At 30.1% G+C, this 17,300-nt stretch overlaps 1 protein-coding gene across 1 annotated transcript; it reads left to right on the forward strand.

The window, feature by feature from the left end:
• The first annotated feature begins 6,968 nt into the window (after positions 1 to 6,968).
• Positions 6,969 to 15,309, forward strand: LOC137835683 (uncharacterized). The gene is made up of 18 exons (XM_068644293.1): positions 6,969 to 8,424; positions 8,519 to 8,605; positions 8,692 to 8,905; positions 9,025 to 9,130; positions 9,468 to 9,722; positions 9,842 to 9,923; positions 10,013 to 10,072; positions 10,168 to 10,220; positions 10,686 to 10,852; positions 11,771 to 11,981; positions 12,318 to 12,372; positions 12,476 to 12,532; positions 12,621 to 12,872; positions 14,218 to 14,282; positions 14,386 to 14,442; positions 14,530 to 14,623; positions 14,732 to 14,872; positions 14,959 to 15,309. The coding sequence occupies exons 1-18, from the start codon at positions 7,381 to 7,383 to the stop codon at positions 15,037 to 15,039; spliced, it is 3,081 nt and encodes a 1,026-aa protein (XP_068500394.1). The 5' UTR covers positions 6,969 to 7,380; the 3' UTR covers positions 15,040 to 15,309.
• Positions 15,310 to 17,300: the final 1,991 nt, after the last annotated feature.

A 17,300-nucleotide genomic window follows, 5' to 3' on the forward strand; every position in this document is an offset into this window, starting at 1 on the left:
CATATAGAAGAATAATTGGCAAACTCCTATATCTCACCAACACTAGACCTGATATAACTTTTGTTGTCCAACTCCTTAGCCAATTTGTTCAAGAACCTACCGTTCATCATCAACAAGTTGTGTAACATATTCTACACTACATCAAAGCTAATCTTGCGCATGGGTTATTTTTTAACAATGAATCTGAAGTTCACATTAAGGCCTTCAGTGACTCAAATTGGGTACCACCGACTATTGCATTTTCCTAGGCTACTCTTTTATTTTTTGGAAAACAAAGAAACAACACACTGTTTCTCGATCTTCTTCTGAAGCAGAATACAAAGTGTTTCTGTTGGTTGACTCGATTGCCTTCGTATGTCTACGACGATCACTCGCCTTAATCTCTTTGCCTTCGTTCGTGCTTTCCTGCGATCAAACACCTGAAATTGCAAAGACAAAGAGGCGCCCTAGAGGCCGTTTGCACTCCGACGCTCAAGTCAGTACTGGGGCTAGGAAGCACCAAAACACTTAGCCGTAAAGCTCTATGAAATATGTGTGTGTATTCGCGTAAATATTTTGTACCTTATTAGGTTTGATACTACCCTTTATATACTCTAGGGTTTTCGCTATTTTCGCTACCCGCATTTAGGGTTTTTGAGGGCATGCCTTAGCGCCACTATCACCCACTCTTAGGGCAATCTAACACGTAAGGCTCCCTTACTAGAGTGCAACCTCTGACGGGATGAACGCCTGGGTACCAACTTGTGCACCTAATCTCTGGGGCCATCCGTCCTGGGAGTGCCCTAGTTGTTCACGTGCCATGCATGCAGCTTATCCTTGGAACGTAACCCTCACGGGCCTTAGCTCTTCCAGTGGCTTTTTACTTGTGCTATGCCTGAACGCGTCATTCACACCACACGCATGGACCCCTTGTGATCTAGGCTTCTCCCTACTGATAATTGGTGTGTTGTCTGTGACCCACCTCTCGTGGCCCAGCTCTACTATTTGAGTCACCGATGTCTGATGTCACATCGCCCTTACTCTATTGCTGAGGACACATCAGCACATTCTGGTGATCGACGTCTGACCACTCTTCGACACCCTGACTCGTGTCGCTTGTGGGACACTGGCCCATGCCGCTTGTGGGGCCCAGCTTACATGGCCCACCATTACTAGCAGTCAACGATGTCCGAGGACTGGTCGGTACACAGAGCACTTGCGGCTACTGCTTGTGAACTACAATGGATCAGCTAAATACTTTGTGACCTTCATATACAAACACCTGATCCTGCTACTCTTTATTGTGATAATCAATCAGCTCGCCACATAGCTCATATTCCTAGCTTTCATGAAAGAACAAAACACGTTGACATTGTGACTACAATGTGATTCATGAGAAAATATAGGACAAACTCCTACATCTCCTACCTATTCAATCTTCTGATCAACTAGCGAACATGTTTACGAAAACCCTACAACGGGTTCCTTTCCACAATTTTGTGAGAAGCTTGGTACGATGAATATACATCATCCTGCTTGAGGGGAGGATATTGAGAAAGTAATGCACATATTCGTACATATTCACGCATATACAATTTGTTATTTTAGTTTTTGTAAAACCCTAAAAAAAGGGGAACGTCTCTTTATTGTAAGTGTGATATACAATAACAAAAATAAAAACAGAGTTTCTTTTTACCTTGGTGCTTGCTATTCCTTCTTCTTCTTCTCCAATCGTTGCAACTTACATTCCAGGAAGCCATCAGGTTTCCTCCCTTCTTCTTCTTTTTGAAACACACACAAAAGGCTCAAATCTTTGTTTAAGTGTTTTCTTATGCACATATGTTTTTACCCTTTTGCCACTCTATCACTTTACTACTTTACTCTTTTCTATCTTTTTTTATAGGATATTGAGAAAGTAATGCATATATTCACACATATACAATTTGTTATTTTATTTTTTGTAAAATCCTATAAAAAGAGGAACATCTCTTTATTATAAGTGTGATATAGAATAACATAAATAAAAATATAATTTTTTAATAAAAAATATTAATAATAATAATAATAAAATAAAAAACTCTATTTACAATAAAAATATATTCCTTTTGTTAGAGTCTTACAAAAAATTAAAATAACAATCGGTATATATGTGAATATATACATGTGCATTATTTTTTAATAAACTTCAAGCTTTGGAATCCAGTAATTAATTCTCTTATTATTAACATTTTGTTTTAAGAATCTAAAACTATATCTTATAATTACACTTAAAATTTTTAACCACTATATCAACAAAATTGGTTTCTACAAAAGATTATCTTACCACTTTCTAAATCTACCTTTGAAATCTTTTGTTAAATTAAATGTGGATGGAAGTTTATTGCCTTAAGTATCTCATGTGTGGGGTGATATTATGGTGGAATTACTTGCAACATGGTTTTTTTTTTATTAATGGGCAATGGGATTTTTATTTTATCAATGGATTCTGTCATAGTCGAGACCATCCTCCCAATGGTGTTTATATTAATTTATATATTTTTAGATTTTTGTATTAATTTCAAACAATAATATACAAATGTATATTATAGACTGAAGAATTACATGTATTAAGTAAAATCAATGAAGCATTGCATCAACATATTTTCTTTGTATATTGTGTTAGTGTTGGAATTATGTGTATAATTAGATAACAAAGGGACACATTTTGTATTATCCCAATAGAAAATACATTTTTTTTTGTGAAAATAGTAATATCATAAAATTGCAGCGATGAAAGAAAAACACTATCAGACATAAGAGTTTGAACAAGAGAGTCATTTTAGAGTTGAAAGATAAAAAGACAAATTAGAAAAACAATAATAAAAGAAGATAACAACTTAACAGAAAGAATTACTAAAAAAATTGTCGTATAAATTTGAAGAAAATGTTAAAAGCTGTTGTCACACTAACTAAACAACCAACAAATAAACAAATTTGAATTCTTGATGTTATATGTTTTATAATTTAAATGATTTACTCTTTTTTTATTTTTTTTTATTAGTTATGAGTGTCAATGTTATTAGAAAATTTAACTCAATCTAGATAAGTTTTAATTACTATAATATTATTTTAATAAATTAACTTTAAATCTAATTCAACATATGAGATGTAAGATCTTTAACAAAGATAATATTAAAAATGAATTTTATAAATAGTATGAGTTTGTAATTATAGTCTAAATCCTAATTATTACACCATAAATCCTAAATTAATCTTAAACCATAAATCCTATGTTAGTTTATGATTTATATGCTATGTTAGTGTATGATTTATATGATTCAATCGATTGAAAATTAACGTAAATTTATAAGACAACTTATAAGAAAAATGAAGTTCGAAAGAGAAAAAAAAATATATAAAAAAAATGCAATGTATTACACGAGGTTGTGAAATATCGTATAAATCTCCTTCACGTTGATTCAAGTTGAAAATATAACTTTATCATAACTCCAAGAAATTTGAGAAAAGTTATCCATAAAAAATCATGAGTGAAAAAAGCAAGATAATTTTAATTTAAAAAAAAATAATTTAAACACATTAAAAGAATAAAATCTTACATCTAATAAATAAAAGTGACTATGAAACTACAAATAATTTTGTACGCATTAAAATTATTTTTCATCCAGATGAATAAAATAGAAGGATATTAATAATTTTAATTAAAAAAATGGAAGAAAACGAGAAATATTAAATGAAATTTTATTTTTTAACATTTAATTTGAAGATAAAAGAAATGAAGATAAACAGATTTTTAACCAAATCCTTCCACATGTATATGTATAGATTTGGAAGTAAACATATTTTTTATGCCTCTGCCTTCTCTTTTTTATTATTGTTAAAAAATCAAATAATAAATTATTATACACACGATGATGTATTTTCTTTTAACAAACTATATAACCTAATACCAAAAATATTTAGTAGAAAGATGATGATTATGATACCATCTTTTATTAAATAATAATAATAAAATGAAATATTGGCTTCATGAATATTGTTTAATTAAAATATATTAATTTAAATATTTTTTATATTATATTACTTAAATAATATAAATATACAGTGTATCTTTCGATATCTTGATCTCTCAATATCCTTTTACGACAATCTCTCAATATTTTCTTTAAGAAAACTAGCAAAAATACAGGTGTAATAGTGTTTGTGTATTTGCATTTTCTATTTAATTATTTATATATAATTATGTTTAATATTAAAATTTGAATAAAAAAGTATATATATCTATTATATATTTAATAAGATTTATTAAAACTAAATCCACCAATTAAATATACAATTGAGAAAAAAATATTTTAATAACTTTAGTATCACCGTTATTACATCCAAACAAATAAAAATATATGATTGCAATCTTTCAATAAACATATTTTTCTTTGATATAAAATAGTCAGTAGGAATAAATAAATAAACACTTTTGTTTCCATCTTCCTCTTTGTGCTTCATTCTATGGGTTTTTTTTATCCCTTTGGATTAATGAAACATGTCAATAAGCTTAATAAAACATTTATTTTTTTTAGTTTGAAAGGCTTAAAAAAATTATCTTTGTAAATAGAAAAGAAGTGGTTAATGGTTAGTGTTTATAAAACAATCATTTTAGTGATTTTAATAAGAAAAAAAAAACATTTGAGTCTTTAATAAAAAGAAAAAAAGAAAAAGGATTTAGGAGAAAATAGTGAAGAAATAAACAACGACGCCATGTGAATATTTGAAAGACAGAAAACAAAACTTTGATAGTTTTATAGTGTTTTATGAACAAAATTTGAGAAACTTACTCATTTGAAAGTGGAGGAAACAGTTTTAATTCAACCAAGAAACCAAATTTCATGCGCTTGAAGACGTCAACGGTAAATCAATACAAAAACTATATACAAAATCATATATAAAAAAACGTAATACATATAAAGAAGATGGAACAAAACCAGAAAAAGAAAATGAAGATGAATATTGTAAAAAAAAAAAAAATATAAAAAAAAAATAAAAAATATATATATATATATATATATATATAATAAAAAACAATTGAAATATCATAAATTATTTTATAAGAAACTTAAATTTAATCAAGTCATAAATTTAATTATTTTGTAATAATGGATTAACATATATAAAAATAGTAACTTTATGGGAAAGATATCGATTAACAAACTAAAAACTTTGAAAATATTACAAAATCACAAATATATTCATAATATTTAGTCCTTATTAATTTTTAACATTTTCTAAAATATAAATTAATAATTTAAAATAATACATAATAATAAAAATTATTAATATATTAAAATATTTTAACATCATCATTTTATTATAATACAATACCTAATTCATATTTCTAAAGGATTTATTTGTTATAATTTTTGATTATATCAAATAAATATATGATATATGCAACTTAGAAACTAAAATAGTAATTTGTCATACATCTTTTATTATCCCAGTTACCTTTAATTTAAACATAACCACAAAACATGGTAACTTGTTTAATAATATCGCAATTTATCATCATCAATTGATATACACTTTTTTACCATATTGATAGAACAAAATTACCCTCTTTTGTTGATAATTAGTTTTGATGGATACAAGTGACTAATAATCTTCATGTGAGATTTTTTTCCCAATTACATTTTATTTATCTACAAGATTTAAATTTGAAATTATATTATTGCATAGTGTTTATAATAAAAAGATAATTTTTTGTACACAATTTCTTACAATTTTATCTTTTAAATAATTATTTTTATTAAATTTAAATAATTATAAGAATAAAAAAAATCATCTGCACAAGAAAATAATTACTTACAATAAAACTCAAAAAATATTATTTTATAATTAATTTTAGGAAAAATAATTTTATAATTTAAGATTATATTTTCATTTCAATAATTCTATAATTTTTCTTTTCAAAATTTAACAATTTATATTTTAATATATTAAATTTATTATTTAATAAATAAAAATAATTTATATATTTATGTATAACAGTTAGATATATACATAATCCTTGTATTAGTTAATTAAAAAATTAAAATAAAATATTATAAAATTTAGATATATTTTAATGAAATAAAAATGTAAATACACAGAATGTATGTGTTTTTATTATTATACTACGGAACACAGATGATCTGTATATCTGATTTTTTATTTTTATTATATATATATATATATATATTTATTTAAATGAAATATAGATTTATGTGTATTCATATTTTTTAATTTTTTTCATAAACTTATGTGTATTTGTATTCTATAATATTTCGTAATGTATTTGTATTTTATAGTATTTGACAAAGTCTGTGTATCTGTATTATTTGACAATGATGAGTATCAAATATTTAAATATTTGAGTACTTATTATTTGACAAATGAATATCAAATATTTAAATATTTGACAACACTAAACTTGTGTATATGTATTGTTAAATATTTGACATCATCTGCGTATTTATTTTTTAAGATTAGCAAATGAGAATACACAAAACACTCTTATTGTTAATTATATATATATATAAAATATTCATATACATACTCAAAAATAAATGAAACAATTTTTTATTGTTCATCATCTCAAAATAAACAAAGATTTAAATATGATAGAGAGTATTATCAAATAATGTAGATACAAAAATATTCTCAAATACTATAAAATAAAAATATATTGTCGTAGATACATATAAATTTATGATTTTTTCTAAATATGGATACATAGATGTTGTCACTTGTGTTTTCATTAATTTTATAATAGTTATTTTAAAAATTATATTGAAAATTTAAAATTATTAATAAATCAGTTTGATTTGAAAAAATAATTGAAATCAAATATAAAAATCAATTATTTAAGTTAGATTTATGTAAATATAGAGAATGCATGTGTTTTTATTATTATAATAATATGTAGCATAAAAAATCGCAAATAACGGCAAATGGTTAACAGACACCTCATGATTGGTAACTGTGAAGGATAGGTGCAGCAAAAGTTTTCAAAATTGGTCAAGAAAATGTATTTAAATTTATGGAACGTATAAATGAGATAGCAGAAACTGGAATATCACAAAACACAAGGCCAAATGGAAAATCAAAATCTGGAGAAATGGTATCTTCATCATCGCAGGGTTAGTTTTGGCATTGGAGAAAACATTAGGATCTCTTCTTTGCCTTTCTCTTGACCCTCAAATCCCAATTTACTCACTCTTACCCTTTTTTTCTCCAAACCCTAGCTTTCCCTTTCCAACCCAATCCTCTCATTCAAAATCCCCATTCGCATGTGCAATCCGCATACTTTCTCGGATCTTCCTTAATTTTCGGGTATTATTGTGCCTTTTTTCCTGCCAATAGGTTCAATCAATGGCCAAGGGCACCGATTCCGACGAGTTCGTCTTGCTTTCTACGGTTCGGACTGGTCTGAAGAGGGAGTTCGCGTTCGCAATGAAGGCCCAATCTGAGATCTGCGGCGCTTCTCTGGGCCGAACGCGGGCCAGCAAGAACCGGCCCCACCCTCCTGTTCAGTCCACATCTTCCCGGAAACGGCCAAGGAAGACCGTGGAGCAGAAAGCGTCGGAGGACGTCTTGAGCGAGGAAGAGGCTAAGAGCGACGTTGTGGATCTTCAGAGCGACGATGAACCGAAGAATAATCACGCGGGAGAATCAGAGTCTGCGGCAATGTTGGTTTGTGAAGAGGAAACAAAGAGTGATGTGGCAGTGGAAAATATTATCAGCGAAGAGGAGCCGAAGGTGTTGGAAACTGTTATCAGCGAAGAGGAGCCGAAGGTGTTGGAAACTATAATCAGCGAAGAGGAGCCGAAGGCGTTGGAAACTATAATCAGCGAAGAGGAGCCGAAGGCGTTGGAAACTATAATCAGCGAAGAGGAGCCGAAGGTGTTGGAAACTATAATCAGCGAAGAGGAGCCGAAGGTGTTGGAAACTATAATCAGCGAAAAGGAGCCTGTTGTGGCTGAGACGTTGAAGGAAGAGGTTGTGGATGAGATGGCACAACCTCTTGGCGAAATTAACGAGGAATCGGAGAAGGGTGTTTTGGGAGGTAAGGTACCTAGTGGGGAAACCCTTGTTTTGGAGGATAATGACGACAAGGGGAAGAAGAGGAAGAGAATGAAAAAGCGGTTGGAGAGGCCTCAGACTGTGAGAAGGTTTACGCGGTCGTTATTGAAGGAAAAACCCGAGGAAACAAATGATGAGAAACATGTTGGTGCGGTTGGACTTGATGATGCTATTAAGAGGGAATCAGAAACTGAGGCTTCGGTGTTAATGACCACTCCTAGTTCGGGAAGATTTTCGAATTCTAGGTTGAGGAAGTTTCCTACCAAGTTGAAGGATCTTCTGGCTACGGGGATTCTTGACGGATTGACAGTGAGGTACATGAAGGGATCAAAGGTATATCTATCTTTGCTTCTTTTAATAGTGGCTTATGAGTGTTAGTATTTAAGAATTTGTGCTTAATGTTTTAGTTTGTTTGACTATTTTTTAGGCACGAAAAAATGGAGAAACAGGGCTTCAAGGAGTGATTCAAAACTCTGGGGTTCTGTGCTTTTGTGATAGTTGCAAGGGGGTTGAGGTGCATTTTATGAAAATGCCTATTTTTAGTATCTGACAGATTATTGTTGTAAATTGTGTTTTTTATTTGGTTTTTGGTGGAAATAGGTTGTCTCACCCTCTGTGTTTGAGCTGCATGCTGGCAGTGCAAATAAACGTCCCCCAGAGTACATTTACATGGATAATGGGATTAGTGGATGTAACCTCCGTGATGTCATAAATGCCTGCTGCGATTTGCCATTGGAGTCAATGGAGGAAGCCGTCCAAAAACTTCTTGCTGGCTTCACTATGAACAAATCTTCCATCTGTTTGAACTGCCGAGGTTTGAAATTCACATGCTTGATATCTCCCCATTGATTATCCCAATGTGTTTGCATCTTTGCATACTTATTTCCAGGCCATGTAACAGTTGATATTGATGTCTTTCGGTGTCTATTTTAGGAGCATGCAAGGGTGTGTCAAAGCTAGTATGTGATTCTTGCATATCAAGCCCCCCTCAAACAGCCACAGTTAGTAGCAAAAAGATTTCATCACTAGTTGAACCAAGGTATCACTTAATTTTTTGTTTTATAAACATAAGGACTACTTGGTTTTAAGATGAGAAATAAGAAATTGGGATAAATATGGTACATTTTCCTTCCTTTAAATTGATGAATAATTTCTAAATTGTAAATCTTATCAACTGTTTTATCTTCCGTCTTATTCCTTATTGATGAATGGACAGGCTATTATAGTATAGGATGACTAGTTATTTTGTTTAATGACACTTTCTCATGTATGTTTCTATATGTCTATGTAATGTGTGTTGTGATTGTGATATTATCAAATTTCACTGGATGCATTGCATATTATTATTTATTACATGCACATTCCATCTATCTCAGATCACCAGAGCCAGTAACGGTTAAAAAATCATTAGACTACGAGATGCATCCAAATTCATTAGAAAATACGGTGCAGCCAAACTTACTAAATAATGGTGTGCCGCCAAGCTCATTAAACAATGAGATGATGCCAAATTCGTTAAATAGTGTGGTGAAGCCTAATTCATCAAACAGTGCGATGAAGCCAAATTCGTTAAAGAATGGGATGAAGCACAGTGCATCTCGTGGTAAGAGTCAGGGAAGACTAACTAGGAAGTAAGTGTATTTGTAATCACTTATCTAAACATTTGCTTCACTTAGAAATGCTTATATTTACACACTTTAAAATATTGGGGATTTAATTAATGTCTTTTTTCTTTTGTAATTTTTGAAAGGGATCTACGCTTGCATAAATTGGTATTTGAAGGAGATGTTTTGCCAGATGGAACTGAAGTAGCCTACTATGCTCATGGACAGGTTGCTTGGATCGATATTGATTCTGTTCTTTTTTTTCCTATTATTTTTGGTTTTTATCTTTCCTTATTGTACTTTTGTTTTGTGGTCAGAAACTGTTGGTTGGTTACAAAAAAGGATATGCAATTTTTTGTACCTGCTGCAACTCTGAGGTGCTTTTCCTTGTTACGTGTTATATTGGGCCACATATTTAGCTATGATAGATGTTTAACAACTGTACTTTTTTGTAAAAAAATTGATTGGGCAGGTCAGTGCTTCTCAGTTTGAAGCTCATGCTGGTTGGGCATCACGAAGAAAGCCGTGAGTTCTTGTTTAAATTTTATTATTGGATGCAGGGTGCAAATGTATTGTTTATCTAGATTTGCATTAATACGCTCATCATAGTTTTAGTTGTTTTCTTGCTCATTAAATGAGTTTAACTTGTTATTGGATGCAATTATAGGGTGTGCCTGCTCTTTCTATCTAGCTTTGCATTAAATTGCTTATAACAAGTTCAATGTTTTCCTTTTGGGTCCTATAATATATTCTAGGTCTAGTACAAAGTGAAAAAAATATATGATTAAATTAAGAAACTAAGTATTTGGGAGGAAAAATATTTGTTACCATGCCATCTTTGTTAAGGAAAAGTAGAAAGAAACTTAATCACTTTCCCTTATTTTCCAATTTCTTAGGGCTGCATGAGTTTGCCATCATGAATTGATGTGAGTGTTTTGTACAATTGACTATCGTCATTTCCTTGTTTAAAATTGTGTTATTGTGTTGCAGTTACCTGCACATCTACACATCTAATGGAATCTCACTCCATGAGTTGTCCATCTCTTTATCTAAAGATCGGAGGTTTTCCAACAATGATAATGATGATCTCTGCATCATATGTGAAGATGGAGGGGATCTTTTGTGTTGTGATGGATGCCCTAGAGCTTTTCACATAGGTGAAACATTATTTTCCTTTCATTTTGTTAATCTATTCTGTATTGACATTTGTTACTTTTCCCTCTCTTCGAATAGTGGTTTATAGCATCCAAGAGTTACATTCTAAACTGAACAAGCAACTAAATACTAAACCAGAACTAGCTGATATATGGAATTGAAACAAAGTCAGTAATGATATATTGTCAGCCAAAACTATTAAATGAACCACCGGAAAGCCTTCAAAGAATGTACACCTGTATAGAATTTCTTGTGGTTGTATGCATATGAGGCTCGAAAGGCCATAATGGTTAGAGATCATACCATTATTAATTGTGTTTAGGATGTTGTTGCTCCCAATAATCTTAAATTTCTGTAATAACACTTTTAAAGTGATTGTAAGCTTTTAAATAAATTCTTCAATAGAAATTTATTTTATAATCAAAATAATAGGAATATTTGTTATTTATTATTAAATTTTTTTTGTCAACGTAATTTAAAAATTCTAACATGTAAGTTATATAGATCCTCTTTCTGGTTAGTTTTTTTTACGGTGATCCTTCATTATATGTCATCTGTAAGACCCTCTTTAAGCACTTGCTAGTGCTTTTAGCAGGTCATTTCCTGGCCGAGGAATTGGACAATCTTACCTCTCTCCTAAAACATTCCAATTTTATTTTATCAAAATATGAGAAAGTCATTTTCAAAATAAAATTTTATGTAAGATTTTCTTTTATTGATATTCTTGCACCTTTGGGAATTATGATGATTGTGTTTTTTTTTTCCTTTCATGAAATTTGTTGGCAGTGATGGTGGAATTTAATTCGTGGTATTCTTTTGTTTATTATATGAAAGTAATTCTTTTCGTTCTGCAATTCGTTCTTGATGTTAGTTTTTATAGCCATTGTTCTGATGGGCTGTGTAAAATTTTACAATTTCAGACTGTGTCCCTTTACCATGCATTCCTACTGGTACTTGGTATTGTAAGTATTGCCAGAATATTTTCCAAAAAGATAGGCAGGGGCAACATAATGTGAATGCTCTGGCAGCTGGAAGGATTGAAGGCACTGATATTTTGGAACAGATGAACCCCAGATGTATTCGTGTTGTCAAAACTGTAGAAGTTGACCATGGTGGATGTGCCTTGTGCAGGTAACACTGCTATATATATATATATATATTTATTGGTAGGCTCTTTAGTGACTCAAGTTATATTATGATTAAATTATTATTGCCATGACTTCTCTTTGGGGTCGTGTTATGCCTTCACAAGCCAACTGAAAGCTTGCCAATATAACACTAGTCTCATTTATGGGTTGGTGCGGTGGATGCATGTTGGGAATTTTTTTGCCAGGCCATTTGAAATTATTCTTTTCAATTGAATACTTCGTTGAGTTTTTTTAACATTGGCTAGTTTATATACATGTCATTTAATACGCCAGCATTGACATTCTTTTACCTTCGTGATGCTTTTGATGTAATGTACAGTCGTCACAATTTCAGTAAAAGCTTTGGTCCTCGGACAGTAATTATTTGTGATCAGGTATTTGCCTTTTCTGACTTTTAGATAGCCAGGTTTTAATAAACTGTTTCTTTTTTTGATATCATGACATATTTTAAAATTCTGATTGGGTACGTTCTTGCAGTGTGAGAAAGAATATCATGTTGGATGTTTGAAGGATCATAACATGCAGAACCTTGAGGTGCTTTTGATTTTCTTTATTGATTTTCTCCTTACTGAAATTTTTTATGTCTTGTAAACATACATTTTTAACGGATATTAATCTGCAGGAATTGCCTGAGGGGAATTGGTTTTGTAGCACAGCTTGCAATCAAATTCATTCTGCTCTGGTGGATTTGGCGGCATGTGGCGAAAAGAGTATCCCAGATTCCCTTCTAAGTTTGATAAAAAAGAAACATGAAGAGAAAAGTGTAGACATTGGTGGAGGTGGCCTTGATGTTAAATGGAGGGTTATAAATTGGAAACTAGATGATTCTGTTGAAAATAGGAAAAGGCTTTCAAAGGCTGTTGCTATCTTCCATGTGAGTATATAAGATTATGATTTATTTAGTTTCCTACTCCTTCCGTTCCTATTTATAAGTGCCTCTAGACTGATTCATACTCTTTAAGAAAATGGGTTAAATTAGTTAAAAAGAATAAATTGGTCAATTATTAGTATTGTTGTCCCAAATTAAATCTAAAGTATTAGTGAGACTTTCATATCATAATTACTTGTATTCTTAAATCAGATTACTAGAGAGCATGACTATCAAAATTGCGAGTCAACTTGTAAAATTCGCACACCCTCAAACCTCATTAATTCGCATGCAGGATCGCTTTTTAGTAGGCTCATGTAAACTCGGTTTAAACTTGTGTTAAATCGTAAGTTTAGAGGTCTTTCAACGAGCTCAGTTGGACATTAGAAATAAGTCAAAACCGACACTGGATTTGTTTGTTTCTGGGTCACAATTTATAAAAACAAACCTACGGAGCAATTTCATGGTTCACTGGTTCTCTCTTAAAGTTTGTCTGTTTTGGGTGTTGATGCTGTGTTCTCCTATTGTACCAACTGATCTCTCTTGGTGTCTTCTCAGCTCCGCTCTACTCCGTTTTGTGTTTGTAATTCTCCTTCACAATTTCCCATCTCACTACCATTTCTTTTCTCTTGGCCAGTTTCGGATATAGGGCTGGCACAAGCTACAAAGTAGAGGCTTGGGTCATTTTAGGGTTTTAGCTTTTTTACTCCTCTTCCTATTTTGGATTGTTGGGCCTCTTTTTAAGTCCAACAATTTATGTAAAGCATAATATATCATATTAACTAGAGTAATGATAAAGGGATAATACTATTAGATAAATAGAAAAAACTATATATGTTATATGATAAACTAATAATAAATAATATCACTGTAAGATATAAAAAGTTATTTATAACATTATATAATATTGAACTATTATGTTATTTATAAATATTATATTTTTTTATCCGAAGTTAATTCTTGCAAGGTTACGATTGGAGTTTATAATCCGAGTTTATACGTGTTTACTTAAACACTTGAGTTTGACAACCTTGCTATAGATAGAGACTTTGTCATTAATTTCTAATGTTTTTTTTTTTTGGGTAAAAACATCTCAATAAATGAAGGCTATTTTAGGAAATAAAATTAATGCATGATTCAACATCAAGGGGTCTTTTAAAATGGTACAACAAATTTCCTTGAAAGGGTCTTGTAAATAGGTATAGAAGGAGAAATTTTTATCAGTTACTTTGTCTTTAGTATATATATTGTGGTAAATTTGTCATTTGTATTTTGAAGACACGACATTTATTTTATGTTAAGTTTGATGGATGGGCAATTTTAGTTAGTGTTAGAATCCTGTTTTTTACAGGAAAGGTTTGATCCTATAGTCGATTCAACATCTGGCCGAGATTTCATTCCGACAATGTTGTTTGGGTATGTCTTGCATTTTTTTTGGTACATTCTATATATATATATATATTTATGTTATGTATACGTGGGATGTGAATGAATTTTCTTGTTGGTTTCATTTCCTCAGAAGGAACATTCGGGGTCAAGATTTTAGTGGAATGTACTGTGCAGTGCTTACTGTCAAGTAAGTATCTCGATGACATGTTTTATGTAGAGGTTGCAAATCTGGATGTAATTGTTACCTACTGAGTATATTTTTATTGTTTTGCAGTGGAGATATTGTGTGCGCCGGAGTATTTCGTGTGTTTGGGTCAGAAATTGCAGAGCTTCCATTGGTGGCAACAACTTCTGATCAACAAGGACAGGTTATTTAATTTTTTTTTACTGTAGTGACAAGGATACAGTGTACTCCAAGTGTAAGATTTTGTGAATGGCAGGAAATATTCTAACTGACAACGATATTTCTTTTTCAGGGTTATTTTCAGTGTCTATTTTCTTGTATTGAGACATTACTTGGATCTTTGAATGTGAAAAACCTTGTCCTACCAGCTGCTGATGAAGCTGAATCGATATGGACCGGTAAATTTGGGTTTACTAAGCTAGCTCTAGATGAGGTATGTATAAACTTCATCTTATGTTTAGTTTACATTCTCAATGGTTTCCACTCGTTATATTAGACTAACTTCTGCTGTGGCTACAGATAAACAAGTATAAGAAATTTTATCGGATGATGATATTTCAAGGGACCTCGGTGTTACATAAGCCTGTTCCTGCACTATGAAGTTTGTGTAAAGTTTTTGGTGGAACAATATGCAGTAGACTTTTTTCTTGGTTGCTCTGCTGGATGCAGATCGAACGTTTAGTATGTACAGGGATCTACCTTTTTTGGTGTACAGAAATACTGACAACCACCTCTAGCTGTTATAATTTGTTTTGGTAGCAAAGGAATGAAAGGGAGGTTAGAGTTGAAAATAGAGGAAAGCTAGGTCAAGGGAGTTTGTGAAACTAGCCAAAATTTTGGTTTATGTTATAAAATTCATTTATTATTGGCCATACTTCTTTTAACCTCCTTTTTTTTTATTAATGTAGTGTTTTTGCTTTCTCACATTTTTCTTTTAATCACAGATGTATTTTCCAGTATCATTGATAACCCTGGTTGCTTTATGACTTGGCAAGTGAGATTTATAGTGTTACTTTGGTTAATGCACTAAAATGTGAATTTTAATTGATACTTGAAAATAATATCATTCTGAAACACAGTATTAACCTTAACTCTTACAATGATAACCAATAATTACTTTAAATAGTTGAAAAGAAAAAAGAATGTTACTGACTTGAAAGTAAATTTTCTCAAACATTTTGTACATCTCGATAACAGGTTTTCCTCAAATTTTACACGAAACATACTTGAACGAATGAAAACTTAAGAATATACAGAAAACAGTGTTAATAAGAAGAAGCATATATTTATTAGTGCTTATTATAATTTAATTTCTTAATCTCTCCAATAACTTTCCTAAATATGTTAAGAGTTAATAAATAATACATGATTTTATATCATAATCAAAATAAAATAAAGAGTATGCTAATAAAGTATTTAAATTCAAATACAATTATTTAAAACATTTAAAATAGCTTCTTAAAATCTATTTAATATTAACTAATTATAAAATGAAAGTAAATAATCTCAAATATTTTATCTATAAAACGAAAGAACAAAATTATATTCACAAAAAAAACAAGAAAAACAGTTTGAAAAATAATGTTAATATTTTCTCTCAAAACTATTAAACAAAACTAAATTAGTTTTAAAATATGAAATAAATATTTTTATGTTATTATTCTTACACTAAAGAATGAAATAAAGATAATTATCTTAAAATTAAATTATTCTGTTATTTTATTTTAAACGTCGGTTTGATTGAAAGGAGAGATAGTGACTGAAGATTAAGATAATATAAGGTGTTTGACGAGAGGAAGAAGAAGTGAAATTATTTTGAGAGGTCGTGATATTTTATTATATTACTTTTTACTAATTATTATTAACTAAAAAAAATCAATTATTATTATTTTTTTTTGTGTATTTCTATTTTATCAATTTATTTTTTATTTTTTTTTGTCTATTTCCGTTTTATCAATTTATTTTCATTAAACCTATTTTTCTCCTCACTATCAATTGATAATGATAGTTTGTTACACGTGCTGAAACGGAAAGCCAATGATTTATTCATTTAAATAATTATTTTTGAATTTGGATTATGCTAAATTTTTGATAATGTATATGTACTATGTTTAATACATTAATTTAATATTTTAAAATATATTAATTTTTTAATATAGTAAAATATTATATTTTGAAAACATAATATAAAGTATTATTGTACTGTTAATGTAATTATTACATTATTCAAGAGTTGAGACCAAATATTCTAATTCACAACATATTTTAAAGATAAAACGGTGATGGTGCACAAATCTTTAAAATAAATTTATACTATTTTGTCGAAGATCAAAATAATAATATCACTGGTTTAATATTATATTTAAAAAATATAAACTAGATTTGAATAAAATTTATTTATATCTCATATTTTTATCTGAAAGAAAATCTGCAATGGAAAGGTTGAAAAACTGGCTTATGAAATTATGGAATTGAATTTTGAAATTATGCAATGGAAAGGTTGAAAAACATTTTTTCCAATAGGAGCATTTATGTTATTGCATTTTTTTTCTCCTTTTCCAAATAATTTAAAATTATCTCATTTTTTACTTTTATCTTCTCTTTCTTTCACTTTTTTGTTAAACCAATCAGAAAATGACATGCTATCACACACTACGTTTATACTCAAAATAATGGATATGATACATTTTATTTAATATTTTATAAAATATGGATAAAATGTTAAAAGTATCATACTTAAATAATTTGTTAATACACACTTATAAAGGAAGCGTATATTTGATCTTTTCTTTAATTATTATTGTTTATTGAGCTTATGAAGAGTTTTCCTTTTTATCACCCATGAAAAGTTTGTATATGAA

Source organism: Phaseolus vulgaris, chromosome 5 (genome assembly GCF_000499845.2).
Source record: "Phaseolus vulgaris cultivar G19833 chromosome 5, P. vulgaris v2.0, whole genome shotgun sequence".
NCBI lineage: Eukaryota > Viridiplantae > Streptophyta > Magnoliopsida > Fabales > Fabaceae > Phaseolus > Phaseolus vulgaris.

Coding starts and splice junctions, on each gene's coding strand:
- LOC137835683 (XM_068644293.1), top strand. CDS start 7,381: ATGGCCAAGGGCACCGATTCCGACGAGTTCGTCTTGCTTTCTACGGTT. Junction 10,221..10,685: donor TGGGCATCACGAAGAAAGCC/GTGAGTTCTTGT, acceptor ATTGTGTTGCAG/TTACCTGCACATCTACACAT. Junction 14,443..14,529: donor TGTGCAGTGCTTACTGTCAA/GTAAGTATCTCG, acceptor ATTGTTTTGCAG/TGGAGATATTGTGTGCGCCG.